The sequence below is a fragment of the Carassius auratus genome, chromosome 2 (genome assembly GCF_003368295.1).
Source record: "Carassius auratus strain Wakin chromosome 2, ASM336829v1, whole genome shotgun sequence".
Taxonomy (NCBI): Eukaryota; Metazoa; Chordata; class Actinopteri; order Cypriniformes; family Cyprinidae; genus Carassius; species Carassius auratus.
Window position 1 is genome coordinate 20659608 of NC_039244.1, and position 16028 is coordinate 20675635.

Consider the following 16028-nt stretch of genomic DNA (forward strand, 5'->3'; position numbering starts at 1 on the left):
ATAGCAAGTTTGAGTAATATGTTTAAAAAAAGAATTAATGCCATAGAAAATATTTTTGATTGAAACCACAGTGCAGTGAAATAATGTTCTCACAATTAACAACTTATGCATAATGGAGAACAATGTTAGCAGGCAGTATTTTTAGTTTTTTATTTTGGTTGGCTGGGTTTGAGTCAACCTCATGCACTATACGGTTTTCGTCTACATCAGTATCTCAGTTATTGATAATACTGTGTGGCCAGTGAGAAAACACTGTCTCATAATTATTCATACATGACTCACAGCTTTGAAATATTTTGTAAAAAAAATTACGTGAAAGTAATGGAGGATAAGGGGAGGATAAGAACACATTAAAGTTCAGTGTGAACAGATTCAACTACTTATATTTGTGAATAAGTGTACTCAAAAGTTATTAAAAATATAAAACAACATTCAGTGTGAGGCTAGTAAGATTTTTGTTGTTGTTGTTGAAGGAAATCTTTTCAAACTCACCAAGGCTGTATTTATTTATTTAAAAATACAGTAAAAGCAGTAATGCTGTATAATATGATTACAATTTAAAATAACTATTACAGTACAAAAGCAAACATTATTTTAAAATGAAATACTACACAAAAGCATCACATTATTGCTATAAAAGGGTCTGAGTGTACGCATGTAATTTATTATGTGCTTCAAAAATATGTTTGTGCATTCTTCATTTTGTACATTCAAATTTTCTGATGCCTAAATTCAAGTGTAGCATTTAGGTTTTTAGGTTTTAGCTTAAGAAACAGGTCCAACGTGTTTTATTTTTTTATATGGTACATCCTTGGCACTGCAAATTACAGTGCACAAAGATAAATTGTCCTCATTACAAGTGCAGAATTATGTTTGTACATGTTAAAGCATTTGATTTTAATTACGAGAACACAGCACATACAGCTCTCATGATTTAGTTTCAGGTGTGTCCTGCCTGCTTTTTTTTATGCCAGTCATAAACAAGTGTCTTCATTTCCCAGGTGCATAAACTGGTGCTGGCTGCCTGCAGTCCTTACTTCAAAGCTATGTTCACCAGTAATTTCAAGGAATGCCATGCCTCGGAGGTCACCCTGCGAGACGTGTGTCCTCAGGTCATCAGCCGCCTCATTGACTTTGCCTACACCTCCCGCATAACAGTGGGCGAGAAGTGCGTTCTTCACGTCCTCTTGACGGCAATGCGCTATCAGATGGAAGAGGTGGCCAAAGCGTGCTGCGATTTCCTCATGAAGAACCTGGAGCCCTCAAATGTCATAGGTATCTCGAGATTTGCAGAAGAGATCGGCTGCACTGAGCTGCATCTTCGCACAAGAGAGTATATCAACACTCACTTCAATGAGGTGCGTGCCCTGTGGACTCCGTTCACCGAATTGTCAGTTAGCAGCGATCGATAGTTGCCACCTGCTGTGCCCTCTTGAGTAACTGTACTGAGCCATTGACCTGCAGCAGTTAGTCTTTGAATGAATGAAGCCTATAGAGAATGGCACTGTGTAGCTAATTGATTTGTCAATGGAACACAGGTCTGTCTTGCAGATGGATATTGATTTGTATAAATTATCCAGCTGTCAAATGAATCCGGCATTACAGAAAAAGTTCCCCCCAAGAAATATAATTTTATCATCATATGCTCAGCTTCATGTCACTACAACCTGCAATATTTTCTTTCTTCGTTCTTAAACTAAAAAAACAGATGTCATTTAGAATGTGCAAGCTGCTCTTTTCCATACAAGGAAATTGGATGGTGATTAAGACCAAAGTAAAAGTGGTCCACATGACCCCAAGCAATGGAAGCAGTGTACCATTTTAGCAGACTGTGATTCCTCAGTTATTAACATATCAAATCTAGCATTGAATGTTTTTTTTTTTTTTTTTTTTCTTTTTCAAAGTTTGGTCACATTAGACACTTTTCAGTGACATTTTACGGACAAAAAAGGTCAATTGTCTTTAACCAATAGTGTAGCAATATATAAAAACAAAAATCCTTGTGTTGGACAATGTGGCAAATCTGCATGACCCACTTGAACCCATTGCGAAGTCTGTGTTTGGAAATCTTTCGCCTATCAAAATGCCATAATTTTACCCCCAATAACTGGCCGATCAATAATTAATGTGAACGCGCTTTTATACTGACATTTATTTTTGGATTTGCAATTTACATATGCCCATATATACATGTATACTTTTCTTTGTCACAGGTAACCAAAGAGGAAGAATTCTTCAGTTTGTCCCATTGTCAGCTGCTGGAACTGATCAGTCAGGACAGTCTAAAGGTGCTCTGCGAATCCGAGGTGTACAAGGCCTGCATCGACTGGGTCCGCTGGGATGCGGAGAGCCGAGCACAGTACTTCCATGCCCTCCTCAACGCGGTCCACATCTATGCCCTGCCGCCCACATTCCTCAAAAGGCAACTGCAGTCCTGCCCCATCCTCAGCAAGGCCAACTCCTGCAAGGACTTCTTGTCCAAGATATTCCAAGACATGACTCTTCGAAAACCCCTGCCGCCTGCTCCTCATCGTGGGACTCAGCTCATCTACATAGCGGGAGGTTACAAGCAACACTCTCTGGACTGTCTGGATGCCTTCGACCCACGGAAGAATGTCTGGATAAATCTAGCTGACATGGGATCTCCTTGTAGTGGACTTGGGGCGTGCGTGTTGTCCGGGCTCCTTTATACGGTCGGCGGGCGGAATCTCTCTCTGCAGAACAACACAGAGTCTGGATCTTTGTCCTGCTACAATCCCATGACTAACCAGTGGACCCAGCTGGCTCCGCTCAACACACCGAGAAACCGAGTGGGTGTGGGGGTCATTGACGGCAGCATTTATGCCGTAGGGGGTTCACATGCCTCTACACATCACAACAGCGTTGAGAGGTGAGTCTGAGACAGGAAGAAAACTCGAAAAGGTTTTGTGTTGTTTCTTTTTGGCTGTGGGGTTTTCCCCCTTTATACTGTATTTCCTTTCTATTATACGTGCGCTAGCGGAAACAAAACATTAGCACAGTGCAGACTGACAGATTAAACGTTGGTTGAAGGAGTTTGTATTACACCGAAGACTGCGTTGCACACCTGTCCAACAGAAGAACATTTACACAAAATGTTCTTGTATGAGATAAAAATGAAAACTTATGCAGAAAGGTTAAACGTTACACTTGTGATACATCCTTCATTGGTTACAGAAAGTGTTTTATTTTGATTTAAAACAAACACCGTCTATCAGGGTGTATGTAGAGATCATTTTGCTCAGTTCTTTTCAGAGCAGTCACTCTTGACTAAAAAGCTCCAGGCAAATCTGTTTCATAACGTTCATTCCACAGCACAATAAGTGTCCTGATTTGAATATTGTATATGTATTAAATAATAAGCATGGTGGCAGATCAGGGAAAAAGACATGCATGAAATCTAAAGTATTTATAGAGTTTAATCAGTGACTCAAAACAAAAGTGCAGTGTTGTTTGTCAAGTACTGGATGACAGTGCATCTAAATGTCACTACTGAAAGGAGGGACTCTATAGTATTGTGAGAAGAACTATGTTGGTTGCTATATTTACCTTGAACAGGTTATTGGAACATCAAAACATTTACATAAGGAAGCATTTTCTAAACCTAATAGATTAATGCTCTTGCCAATAATGATAAATGAATGAATTAGGTTGAATCAGTCTGGTTTATAAAGGGGTTAAAATCACTTTGCTACAAATGAGTGGATATTTTCATTTTTTCTAAAGTGTTACAGAATGCAAAATTACATGAATAACCAAAGGCTGGAAAACAAAATTAAGACTCTGAACTTACAATAATCAAAAGTACAGTAAAAACAGTAATATTGTGAAATATCGCTATTATTTAAAATACGTATTTTAATATTCCTTTGATGGAAAGCTGTATTTTCAGCAGCCATTACTCTTCAGTGGCACATGATCATTTAGAAATCATTCTAATATTCTGATATACTTGTTTTTGTAAGATTATGTACTTTATGATCAGTTTGATGCATCCTTTCCGAATAAATATATTTTAATATATAAAAATCTTACTGACCCCAAAACCTTAAAAGGTAGTGTGTGAATATATAGACATCCTAAAAACAAGATACATTTATTCCACAAACAGAATATGTAAGTGGCATAAACCTCATGCACTTTGAGTTTTTGAAAAGCTTTCTAGTAGATGAGCACAAGTTCAGATTCATAACAGAGCCACGTGAATCTTATTGTGGATCATTTATGACTGAGTGAGCAGCTCAAAATCGGAAAGTTAATCTGTCCAGGAATGCAGAGAGAGGGCGTGTGTATTCTATTTAGGAATTAGAGTTAGACACAAATTCAAACAATGAACGTCGATAGATCATCTATCATTTCAAAGATGTGTGAAATTGAAGCCTCAGTATGTGCCTCTGTTGTGCTGGGAGACAGAAACTCTTGGGTCAGTAACAGTAGATTTTAAATGGAGATATTGCATTGTTGGCAGCTTAAATGTAACTTCTTGCTGAAGGCTTTTTTTCTTTTATTGTGACATTCTGTTGGTCACATGATTGGTTATGATTGGTATTTGGCACTAGATATCATTGTTAGAAACAAAGGCCAACAAATTCTTGAAGTCATGAGCCTGAGACGTTTAAAAGCAGATTGAAATGTGTTTTGTGTTGACATCCTCACTGCTGTTTGTTGGAAATCATATTCCTTGACAGCTGGTTTGTGAGGACTTCCTGCTTATTGTTTTCACAGGTATGACCCAGAGACAAACCGCTGGACATTTGTGGCCCCTATGTCAGTAGCCCGGCTGGGGGCCGGTGTCGTGGCGTGTGGGGGAAGTCTGTATGTGGTTGGAGGATTCGACGGGGACAACCGATGGAACACGGCTGAGCGCTATCAACCAGACACCAACACCTGGCAGCACGTGGCACCTATGAACACAGTTCGGAGCGGTCTCGGTAAATGTTCTATATCATTTATCAAATTAATGAGTCTCTGGGAATAAAAGTGTCCGCTTAATAAATAAATGGAATAATAAACCTGAATCAATCATAAACTTTCTAAGTAAATGAACACTTGTGATTTTGAGCTAAGCTGTCTGGTTTTTGTTGTTTGGTTTCTGTTTGTAGGGATGGTGTGTATGGAGAACTACCTCTATGCAGTGGGTGGCTATGATGGTCAAACTCAGCTCAAAACGATGGAGAGATATAACGTCACTCGAGATGTGTGGGAACCCTTGGCCTCTATGAACCACTGCCGCAGTGCACATGGAGTCACGGTCTACCAATGCAAGATTTATGTGTTAGGTGAGCTGGATTGGTGGAAGGGAATGCGACTGATAAAATTATACCTTAAAGGCACTGTAAGTTGCTTTGGATGAAAGCGTCTGCTAAATGCATAAATGTAAATATTATTCCATTTCAGGTGGATTTAATCAAGGGGGTTTCTTGTCTAGTGTGGAGTACTACTGCCCAGACAGTAATGTATGGACGTATGTAACAGATATGCCTGTTGGGCGCAGTGGAATGGGTGTTGCTGTAACCATGGAACCCTGTCCTGTAATCCTGCTAGAGGAGGATGAGGACGAGGAGGAGATGTAATGTCGAAGTTTGACATGTGAACTTTGAGCATGTGCCACTTTGAAGACAGCAAGTGCTGCATTTCCGTCAAACTTCTTAATGCATGTGATGCCAATAAGGAAATTTCCTGTAATTTAGGTTAATTATAATTTTTTTTTTGATCGATCTTCACTAGAATGTGTGTGTGATTTAAAGAGAGGTGCGTTGCTAATCACTGGACTAATGAACCTCTGATCACTTTATCAGGGCTAAATGAATATTCTGTAACTGAGACGCACACACAATCGTTTTGTCAGACTGCTGAACTTGTCATTTTGTGAACTTGTTCTATAATAATTTTTAATGTTTAATGTACACGCCTGATAAAAACACTGAAATCTTATGAAGGTTTGGCTTTCATTTCTGACAACTTTAGGAACTCTGCTGTTTGTCAGGAGTGTTTGCAGTAACATTTTCTTTGAAGCCAGGATATATAATGCATTAAATAAGCTATTAAAAATTCTGAAATTAATTTGTAAAGTCTTATAATACACTTAATAATCAGCTGAATGTTCTTCTAAATAATTAAAGAGTATAATGATAATTTCATGTTATAATACTTACAATTCTTCATAGGGTAGTGTAATATAAAGTGTAATATAAAGCGTTCTCATGATTACTTTTCACCACTAGGTGACGGACTTCTACTTGCAAACGCAATGGGAGCACCTAAGGCAAGCCTCAATACTTGGGGTCTTTGCACTTGACTACTTGTCTACTTACATGATGTATTTTCTATATTTGGTCCAATGGGGTGTGAAGACCCCAAGTCTTTGTAGAACTTTTGATTAGCCAATCAGAAATACACATAACACTGTGTTGTAAAAAGAACTTCCACATTTGGATTTTCTATACTTTGCACTTTAAAATAAGATTCTAAAAGTCTGTTTATCAGTAACAGATGACAGTACAACAGTTAAATTGTGGTGCTTCTAATTAAGTAGTTTAAAAGCCGTTACTAACATTTTACTAAATACACAGATTCCTCTTTGCATCAATAAACTACTTTTACTGCCAAATGATATACAATATCTATGCAATATAACTTGTAATTATATGTAATATCTATGCAACTTAACTTGTATATGTAATTATATGTAATATCTAATTAATTTTCAATTTAAATTTGCATTTGCTTAAATTTACATTTGCTTACATATGCTTAGTCTAGAGATTTAGTGTGCATTAAAGGAACTGAGCTTTGCCATTATTCAGACTTGGAACAGTCTTGTGCATTATGTAGTGGCCAAGACAGCAAGTGTGGGTATTGGAACAGGCCCTTAGTACTGAATGAAGAGATGTGGATGTATAGTAAATTGACATGATTTTTTTTTATGTTTATTTATTGAATAAACAGTGTTAATTCATGAGTATATATTTTGATTAAATCTTTCACAGATTAATACAGAAAAAATAAAATTATATATATATATATATATATATATATATATATATATATATATATATATATATAAAAGACAGTTTACGTATAATTTATTTATAATAGAGACAATTATTGTTACGATTTCACAATATTAGTAATGCGTCAGGCTTATTTACAGAAACTGGCAAGCCTCTCTTTGCTTTGTCTCATTCACAGGTTTTAGTGCTTTTATTTCTGGATGTCTCAGGAAAACCAGCAGAAGTGGAAACTTTTTTTTTTAGAAATCATATAAATGTTAAACATTTGTATTGTTATGGATAGGTTTGTAGCTGCTGTGTTAGAGAAGGGTTTGTTTTTAATTCTGTCTCCACATGTTATAGTTTAGTTACATTTCCACGGCGAGACACAATGGTTTGTTTAATCCACAAACGCAGGGGCTCCACTTTATTTCTGTAGGTTCCTGGCTTTATCCGTATCAAATCATGAGGTGTCATGTCAACACTGGCATTCTGGGCAAACAGATTCCAATCCTTGGGCGGCTGGCTGGCAAATCCTCACCATGTGGCAGGATGTAAGATGTGTGATCAGCGGGCAGTGGATTTGTCACACACAAACACATGCTGAGAGACACATACGAGTTTGAGTAAGAACCCAAGGCCTTGTTTTGGCTCATCCTGAACTCGGATTGGATGGAGAGCAGGGCCCTTCTCTTCCCGAGCCTAACGATATATCTGATGACTCACATAGCAAAGTATGACGCATTCTTCAGTATGCAGACACATCCACACTGACATGTTCAACAGCCCCTGAATTCATGCTCTGGTTTGACACACAGCTGCCTTCTATATAATGTAAGGGACTTGAGACAGCATCATAATGCTCAATGCGTCAATGTACTGACTGGTCAAAACAAAGAAAGCTCAAGAGTGTCTGAAGTCAATGTGAAAGATGAAACATATTATTAATGCTACAGTGTGAAATGGCTGGATGTTTCAGACCAGTCAATATATATGTATCATTTAATGCACTTTTTCTATTGGCTAAACTCATTTACAGTTAAAAAAAACCTTACTTCCGTGTTGCAAATAAAGCTTGGTATTTTAAATGACAGTGTTCATTAATGTGTTAGCATTTACATCCATACATAGGAGGCGCTAGGATCCTTGCCTTCTTGGGAGACGGCAATGGCAAAATTCTTGGTTCTTGTCCTCGTGGGGGAAAAACTGCCATTAATGTCACCCCTTCGTTTACTGAAAGAAAAAATATCAGCTATATATCAGTCCTGCTTAGACCTCTCATACACCAATTTTGTCATAAAACTGTATATTTAAGATTTAAACTACTTTTTAAGGCTGAGTATTTTTCGTTGTCATCTAGAGTTGTTGACTACAAATCCAAATGACCTTGACAGATGTCAATCATAAACCTAAAATGTGACATTTCTGTACACTTCAGAAACTTGAAATCCTTAACTGTAATATGTAAATGGATACAAATAATAATTGGTTTGAGATTGTGTGTGGGTCTTAGGATATATGGCTGGACTGGAGCTAGAATTTTTATTATGTCTGTATTTATTATAATGTATCTGAGCTGACAAAAATAGTAATTATTTCCCACTTTTTTATTTTTATAAATGTACACATAACAAATATATCCTTTAAATAATCCTGTATTGCTTTTAAAAAGCTGCTCCCTGAAAGTCACTGAATACTGTATTATCCGGCCTATGTCACACTTTTTTTTCATAGTTTGGTTGGTCCTGTGACTTATAGTCAGGTGCAGCTCATTTATCAAAATTAAATTGACATGAACCAAGAGAAATGAACTAAGACAAATGAACCAAGTTAAAACATTACCGTCTACAGCCACGAGAGGGCGCTCTATGCTGCTTAGTGCTCCTGTAGTCTCTCTCGCCCTCTCGCGGCTGTAGACGGTAATGTTTTCTCTTGGTTCTTGCTTCTAAATAAATGCGACTTATAGTCCAGTGCGACTTATATAATTTTTTTTTTCCTCGTCATGACATATTTTTGGACTGATGCGACTTATACTCAGGTGCGACTTATAGTCCAAAAAATACGGTAATTCGCACACTCAATGTGGCATTCCACCGCTCTGCATATTTCGCACGTCTCTCTTTCAAGTTTTTATTGCTCCCCACAAGGGAAATCCGAAGTTTACTTCACTGCGGAACGTTCATTCACAGATTCGTGCTACACCAGGGCCTGCAGCGTCTTCACACGCAGACGAAACTTACTAGAGAAGTGTGACATTATATGTGTCTGCAAATAAATACAATTTAAATTCACATCTTGCACTCTTTAATGCTCCCTTCATTTACATTTCATTCATGGTGGCTCAAGTCAAGTGGCTGAGCAGTGCGTTAACAGCGCATGGTTGTGGATTCGATTCCCAGGGAACACAGGTTTGGTAAAAACTGTTAGCCTGAATGTATTGTAAGTCGCTTTGGATAAAAGCATCTGCTAAATGCATACATTTATTTATTTTATTTTAACTTATTTACGCTCCCTTCGAACTGGAATCATGGCGGAATATCCTGTGATGTCCACTTAACAGGGTACTTACGGTCAAATAGCGATAAGGGATGCATACAAAATGTGCATTATTAGTACAGGAGGACTGGAACTGAGATAAAGCATGCTAGTTTTAAAATGCAACACTCGATTTTACGTAACGTGATCTTTTGTCTGCATGTCCCTGGCCTGGTTGAAGACCCCTGACTTTCGGATAAAATCTACGTTTTAATGTCTGAGGTTTTATATAAGTGGTCCACAACATTAATTTTATCATATCAATTATTATACCAGATAAGAGCTTTTTGTTTTGTATATTTACTAAATATTTTAATAAAATTCTGAACATGGCTTTGAATGCAAATACAGATGCCCGTCCAGCCGAGGATGACCGAAGTCACTTCATGTCAACCATAACTCTGAGAAACACCAGCTGCATAAGCACGAAGAAAGATGCTTATCTCGTTGGCAACGTGCGATACGTGATTCACGAACAGCATCTACTCAGTCTAATAAACGTAACTCGTTCCATTATACACGACATCATCATCTCTTAACGGTATTAATATGGAAGCCGTGTGAAATGGCGAATGATTGAAATGCTGCAAGCAAGTCGCAATCTTCTCTCGCAAACCACATCGTACAAGTTTGAAATCCAAACTGTGTTCAAGACTTATTTTTCCAAACTAAGCTGAGAAGCATGAGTGGACGGTTTCAAGCTCCCCACTGTGTGAATTGATTCTACTATGGGTCTGCCTGAAAGAGAGCTTCCGGAGCCGGGAGAAAATATAGACATTATTCCTGGTGACGCATTCAGATATTCAAACTATATTCGATAAATAATTGAATTGATCACTAAATTGGTTATTTAAATAAGTTCAGTCTTTAATCAATCACATTTCAGAAGGTTACGATCTTATTCATGGCATACATAACCTTAAGCTTCCCTGCCTGAGAAAAATGGAACATTCCACAATTTATTCCAGGGAAAGACTGACAGTTTTTTGGGTCATGAAGCAGCTGTTTAAATCAGTGTATCACCCTCCCTCCGCGGAAATAAGAAATTAGTACATTTGAAATTAGATAACCAGGATTTAAACTTACAAGCAAATACACATTTCGGAATGCCATATACGGATAATAATAATAATGATAATAATAATAATAACAAGGCATATGTGTAAAGCAAAGTTTAGTTATATTTTATAAACTGCCGGTATATATAATAATCGAGTTTAACCCGAATTTACTTCTATGTCAATATTTGTCAGTTATAATTAATACTAAAATATTTTGTAAAACCACAATTTGTATTTTCTTTGGAGAAAAAAAATGTTGTTTTAAAATGTGTTATTTACATTGCATGGCCAGTCGTTTTGTCATTTATGATGAGGTGACCATTACTGAACATCTTAGTTGAAATGGCTATGGGTACATGCCACCTCTTATGCCAATCATTTCTCATCAATTATTCAGATGGGAATGACTTCCACTTGCAAGATTACAGTTCCTTTGCCTATGGGACATCCAGTGAGTATCAGCCACAAGATATGCATATTTCACTCAAGAGGATGGGACAATTTTATGCATATTAGCATAAAAATGTATCTGTGCAGCTAGTACTTGGCGGTGAGAACTGTATAAGGCACTGTTGCATGCTGATAGAGTTTGGCATGAGAATAAATGAATAGTGCATGAGAATCTAAAAGGATGAGGGATAAAGATGTGTATTAATGTGAGAAGAACTTTATGTTTTAATGTGAAAATCCAAGGCATTTATTTAATATTATATACACAATACAGCAACAATATGAGTCACAGTGAAACAAATGCTAAATAAAATTGGAGTCCTGCCTAATTCTCTCTCTGTCTCTTGCTCTCACTCCCTGCCACTGTCTCTGCATGAGAACAGCTGCAGATGCCCACTCTGCGTAAGTGGATAAAAACTATAAAGCAATCCCTAGAGACATGAGGACATTGGTCAATTGGAGTTAGTTCAGATAAAGATTTAACCTGGATAATCGCTGCTGCTGTCCCTGTTGACATCTTCTCTCATGATTTCTCTCTCTTTGCTGTTTACTAGAAAATCAATTTAGTTATATCAGACGAGAGAACACAGATGTTGGTTTTATATAACCCAGGTTTGTGATGTGAAATCATCTAACATACGTGACATAATTCCAACAAGTAGAAAAAAAAATGCAAAAAAATTATGTGCCCTTGAGCAAGGCACCGAACCCCCAAATGCTACCTGGGTCCCACAGCAAAAAATGGCTGCCCACTGCTTTCGGTGTGTGTTCACGGTGTGTGTGCACTTAGGATGGGATAGATGCAGAGCACTAATTCCGAGTGTGGGTTACCATATTGGCCACATGTCACAATCACTTTCACTTAAATGTGCAGATGCTCAAGATCATCAATAATACAGATAGAATTTGACATATAAATCAAAGCACAAAAGAAATGACCTTGACTAATTTATGCTCACCGTGGTCATTTCTCAGATAGATATATGTGCATCTACACTCTGCCGCCACCTGTTAACACTTACATCGCCCTCAGTCAGTGCAAACCTGCTCTGTTAGACAGTGAGGGGCGCAGGGTCCCGCAAGGCCCTGATAGAGATCATATGTGGAGTCAGCATGTAGACAGAATCCAAGACCTCTGGCCGTGCAGAAAAAAAAAAAAAAAATCCTGTCAGCAGCGGATCCTGGCCAGCCAAACGGCTAAAAGGCTGAGATTTGATTTGATGACTTTGCACCTCTGCCTCCTCTTTGCACTTAATCTTTTTTTTCTCCTCTATCTAACCTGTGGTGCCGAGGTGGTCGAAGATGAGCTGTCTGCTGCAGGGTCCTAATCTAATATAATTATGGCTTCTCACCAAATCATCTCTCACGTCTTTGGTTTCTCTGTGTGAGATATGGTAATGGTGAGTGCTCGGACGAGGAGGCTACAGAATTGGTTTTGAATGTCCACATTAAGTGTCTGGGCTCTTTACAAAAGAGACAACACACTCAAGATTCATGCGACACAAAGTCCAGCTTCAGATATTGTTTTAGAACAGCATAACTACCTTACTTCCTTTCTTGCTTTTGATTGGCTGCTCTTTCTAAAGCATCATGACAGTATTATGTTATATAGAAATAGATATTTTAAAGGCTATTGTTAAGATTCATAAATCAATACATACAGACATGTTGTGCTCACCAGCGGCTTTGCTGTTGTGTTTTGCAATACTCTACAAAGCAAGATTATTTGCATTACAGGCCTGCTGTAATGCTATGGGTCTGCTTTTCTGTGTTAAACATCCAAAATATTATATTATAAAAAGTATACCTTTAATAAGACATGTCGTTCATCAAATCTTCCCAAATGGATGCCAATGAGATGATGGGTGCAGAAAGGATAAACAGTGGCTGAGGCTTTAATCTAGTGCCGAAAGAGTCGGACATGTGTGGATTACAGTCTCTCTATCCCTCTCTGTATCTCTCCTCTGCTCTCTCGGCACCTTATGACATTTCTAATTGAGTTAAATCTCATTATTCACGGCAGGCTTTGGGTCTGACACCACATGCATCCGTGTGTCTCAAAACAGATCATCCTTACTTGCCACTGTGGTTAGCACTCTGCCTGTTGGTTGAAAGAAGAGAGGGATTGGTTACTCCGTTGAGAGTGCTTCCTTTATTTTCCCAGACTTCTCTCCCTCAACATTCCATTGAGAATGTGTCCTCGAGTGTGTCTTAGCACACACTAGAATCGCTCTGAATACGTGAAGGTTTTTCAGCGAAATCTGTGAATGAATTACTGTAATATAGTTCTCCCTTAGGAGAAAAAAAATATAGACAAGAATGACAAATGGTACAAATAGTGACGTCAAATTATTGTAGAAAGCATAGTGCAGGTAAATTGGCCTTGCACAAATTAATTGAGAGAATTATTTATGTTTCTGTTTAAAAATCGGGCACTTTTTGGATTACATACGTTGGTGTCTTGACTTTACTTGTAATTATGATTTTATGTCTCACATTTGTGACTACTCTCATAATTGCAGGTTTATGCGATTTCCTCATCATCGTAAGTTTACTTTTATGTAATTTCAACTTTATTTTAAAATATTTAAAAAAAATGTTTTGTTGCAATTTGAATTTTTTTGCTTTTTTGTGGTTGTTACAATTAGATTTTTTTCTGAAATCTAAATTGACACATTCTGTTGTTTTTTGTTTCTCAGACAGAATAAAAATAAAAAAGGTAATTGCGACTTTTCTTTTTTCTTAGAACTGATATCAAGACAATTTTTAATTGACAGAAAAAAAATCTGAATTGTGAGATATAAAAACATTTCAATTTTTTATCCTGTTGTGGAAATGGGCTTCTGTGTCTTACATTTGGATCTTTATATCACACAAATGCAGCTTACGTTCTCATAATTGGGACTTTATGTGTTACAATGTAACTTTCTCGCTTCATTTCTCTTCGATTTTGATTTTATATCTCCTAATGAGTTTTTTCAATTTAAAGTTCATCTCACAAATACTTTTTTTTTTGTATTTACTCCGAGTCTGAAACAGGCTAGAAGTGTTTGTAAGTTTAAACCACACAGGCAAACAGACACCATTTCTTTCATTAGGCTTACGCTGCTGTTTGTTTTAACATGCGGCTTTATGTGTGAACGATGAAGACTCCTGTTTGTGAGGAAAGAGCGTATTGTAGGGTTTTTGTGAAGTGCTGTCAGGAGTACTCCAGTGTTAATGGCTGAAGAGACAAGACCTGGCCCTTTGTACCTCTCGCTGTCTGTAGTTCGTACACATGCTGTGTGTGTAAGGGAATGGAGGCCCTGAAAAGGGTGGATAAGAAACTCTACAGTACTGGCTCAGGGAAGATTGCCAACAATATTGAGATGAAACACACAGGCCTACAGCAGGGAACTTCATTCAGATCACTTCAGAGACATCTGCTTGTAATGTTTGTCAGTGCGTGAACATGTCACACCAAGGACTGGTGCAAAATAGTCCTAGTTCCTTAAGATATAGGATGAAAGTTGGTTTGAATTTATCATTTATGTTACTCGATATAGGATATATTGTTATTGCATTACATATTTGATGTTAATGTAAAAAGTATTCAGAGAAAAATAATAAAAAACTATTTTAATGGATATATTTGGTTTTAAATGAATGGAAGTCATCGCAATTTCATTAAGGAAAAAAAAATCACAGCATGTTAAAGGAAAAGTGTCTAAATTTATTTAACCCAGCGTTATTATTGTTAACTAAAACCATAAACACTTTTTATAATATAAACTGTAAAAGTAAGGCAACATTTCTCCTCTTCATTTAGTTTAAGTGAAATAATGAAATAAATATAAATAAAAACTACATGCACATGAAAAAAAATGACAATAAAATTATAAAAATAGCAAAATTACTACAATTTTAAAAATAAAATGAAAACAGAAAATATCAAATAAAAACTGATTCAAAATAGTAATATCTATAATGAATAACATGTATAATGATACTAAATAATGAATAATAATAAAAGAATAATTAAATTAAAAGCTATAATATTTGTGCATTTTACAGAGCTAAAACATAGGTAAATAAAATGACTACTGTCATCTCCTTTGAAATGCAGTGACTCTCCTAAATCTGTCATTTCTAGGTCTGAGTGGAGGAAAGGCTACAGTCAGAAATAGGCCAGGTTAGGTCGGGCTTTGTTTTATAATCTCACACTGACCTCTTTACTCAGTACTCTCTCTCTCTCTCAATCTCTCCTTCCAACCCCCAACTCTCTTTTTCCCTCTAATTCTCTTTTCCTCTTCCATCATTTTCCCCTCTCTGTTCTCTCCACTGCTTTTAACGGATGTTTATTTCAATCGTAGTTGAAAAAATATATATCTTTTTTTTTTCTAAATGCACAAAAACAGATGCCTGTTTTTATCACAGCCAATTTAAGTCCCTCCACCACCGACTCATAACATCGATAACTAAGATGCAAGGCATTTTCTGGCCAGCTAGTCAACATACAGATTCACTGATCTCATAGAAAGTAAGTAAAGTGGATGCATGGAATTGTAAGTTGGATTGTCCATTGAAACACAGACCATAACCTCTGGAAAAAAAAAATTGCTTTTTTTATAGGTCTATTCCAACAGAGCCATTTTATTGATGTCAGCATCCAAATTCCGTCTGTTGCAGGCCTACAGTTTTTATGAGGTCCTAGGAACTGGCAAGCATGGAAGTTAAGACGAGCCAACAGGAAAGACCGGCAGTGCAAACATGTTCATGTGCTGCAGAGGAAAGAGAAAAATATCTGTAAACATATACAACACACACACACACACACATAAGTTTATTTTGGTAGGGACTTTCCACTGAAGATTTTATTCGAACTGTTCTTATACTTTTTACTCTAGTCAATTATTTTAAGGTTTTTGTTATAAAACTGTTGTTTTTGTTTATAACATTTATATAAATACATTTAGGTCATTAAAAAATATCT

General features: G+C 37.0%; 1 protein-coding gene across 1 annotated transcript in view; it reads left to right on the forward strand.

The window, feature by feature from the left end:
• The window catches only part of LOC113120194 (kelch-like ECH-associated protein 1), a 12178-nt gene extending 6226 nt beyond the window's left edge, over window positions 1-5952 (forward strand). Inside the window, exons 3-7 of the mRNA XM_026290136.1 lie at window positions 1002-1358; window positions 2214-2890; window positions 4744-4949; window positions 5121-5297; window positions 5416-5952. Of these exons, the coding sequence (XP_026145921.1) occupies window positions 1002-1358; window positions 2214-2890; window positions 4744-4949; window positions 5121-5297; window positions 5416-5591 (1593 nt within the window). The 3' untranslated portion in view covers window positions 5592-5952. The remainder of the gene's footprint in view (window positions 1-1001; window positions 1359-2213; window positions 2891-4743; window positions 4950-5120; window positions 5298-5415) is intronic.
• Window positions 5953-16028: the final 10076 nt, after the last annotated feature.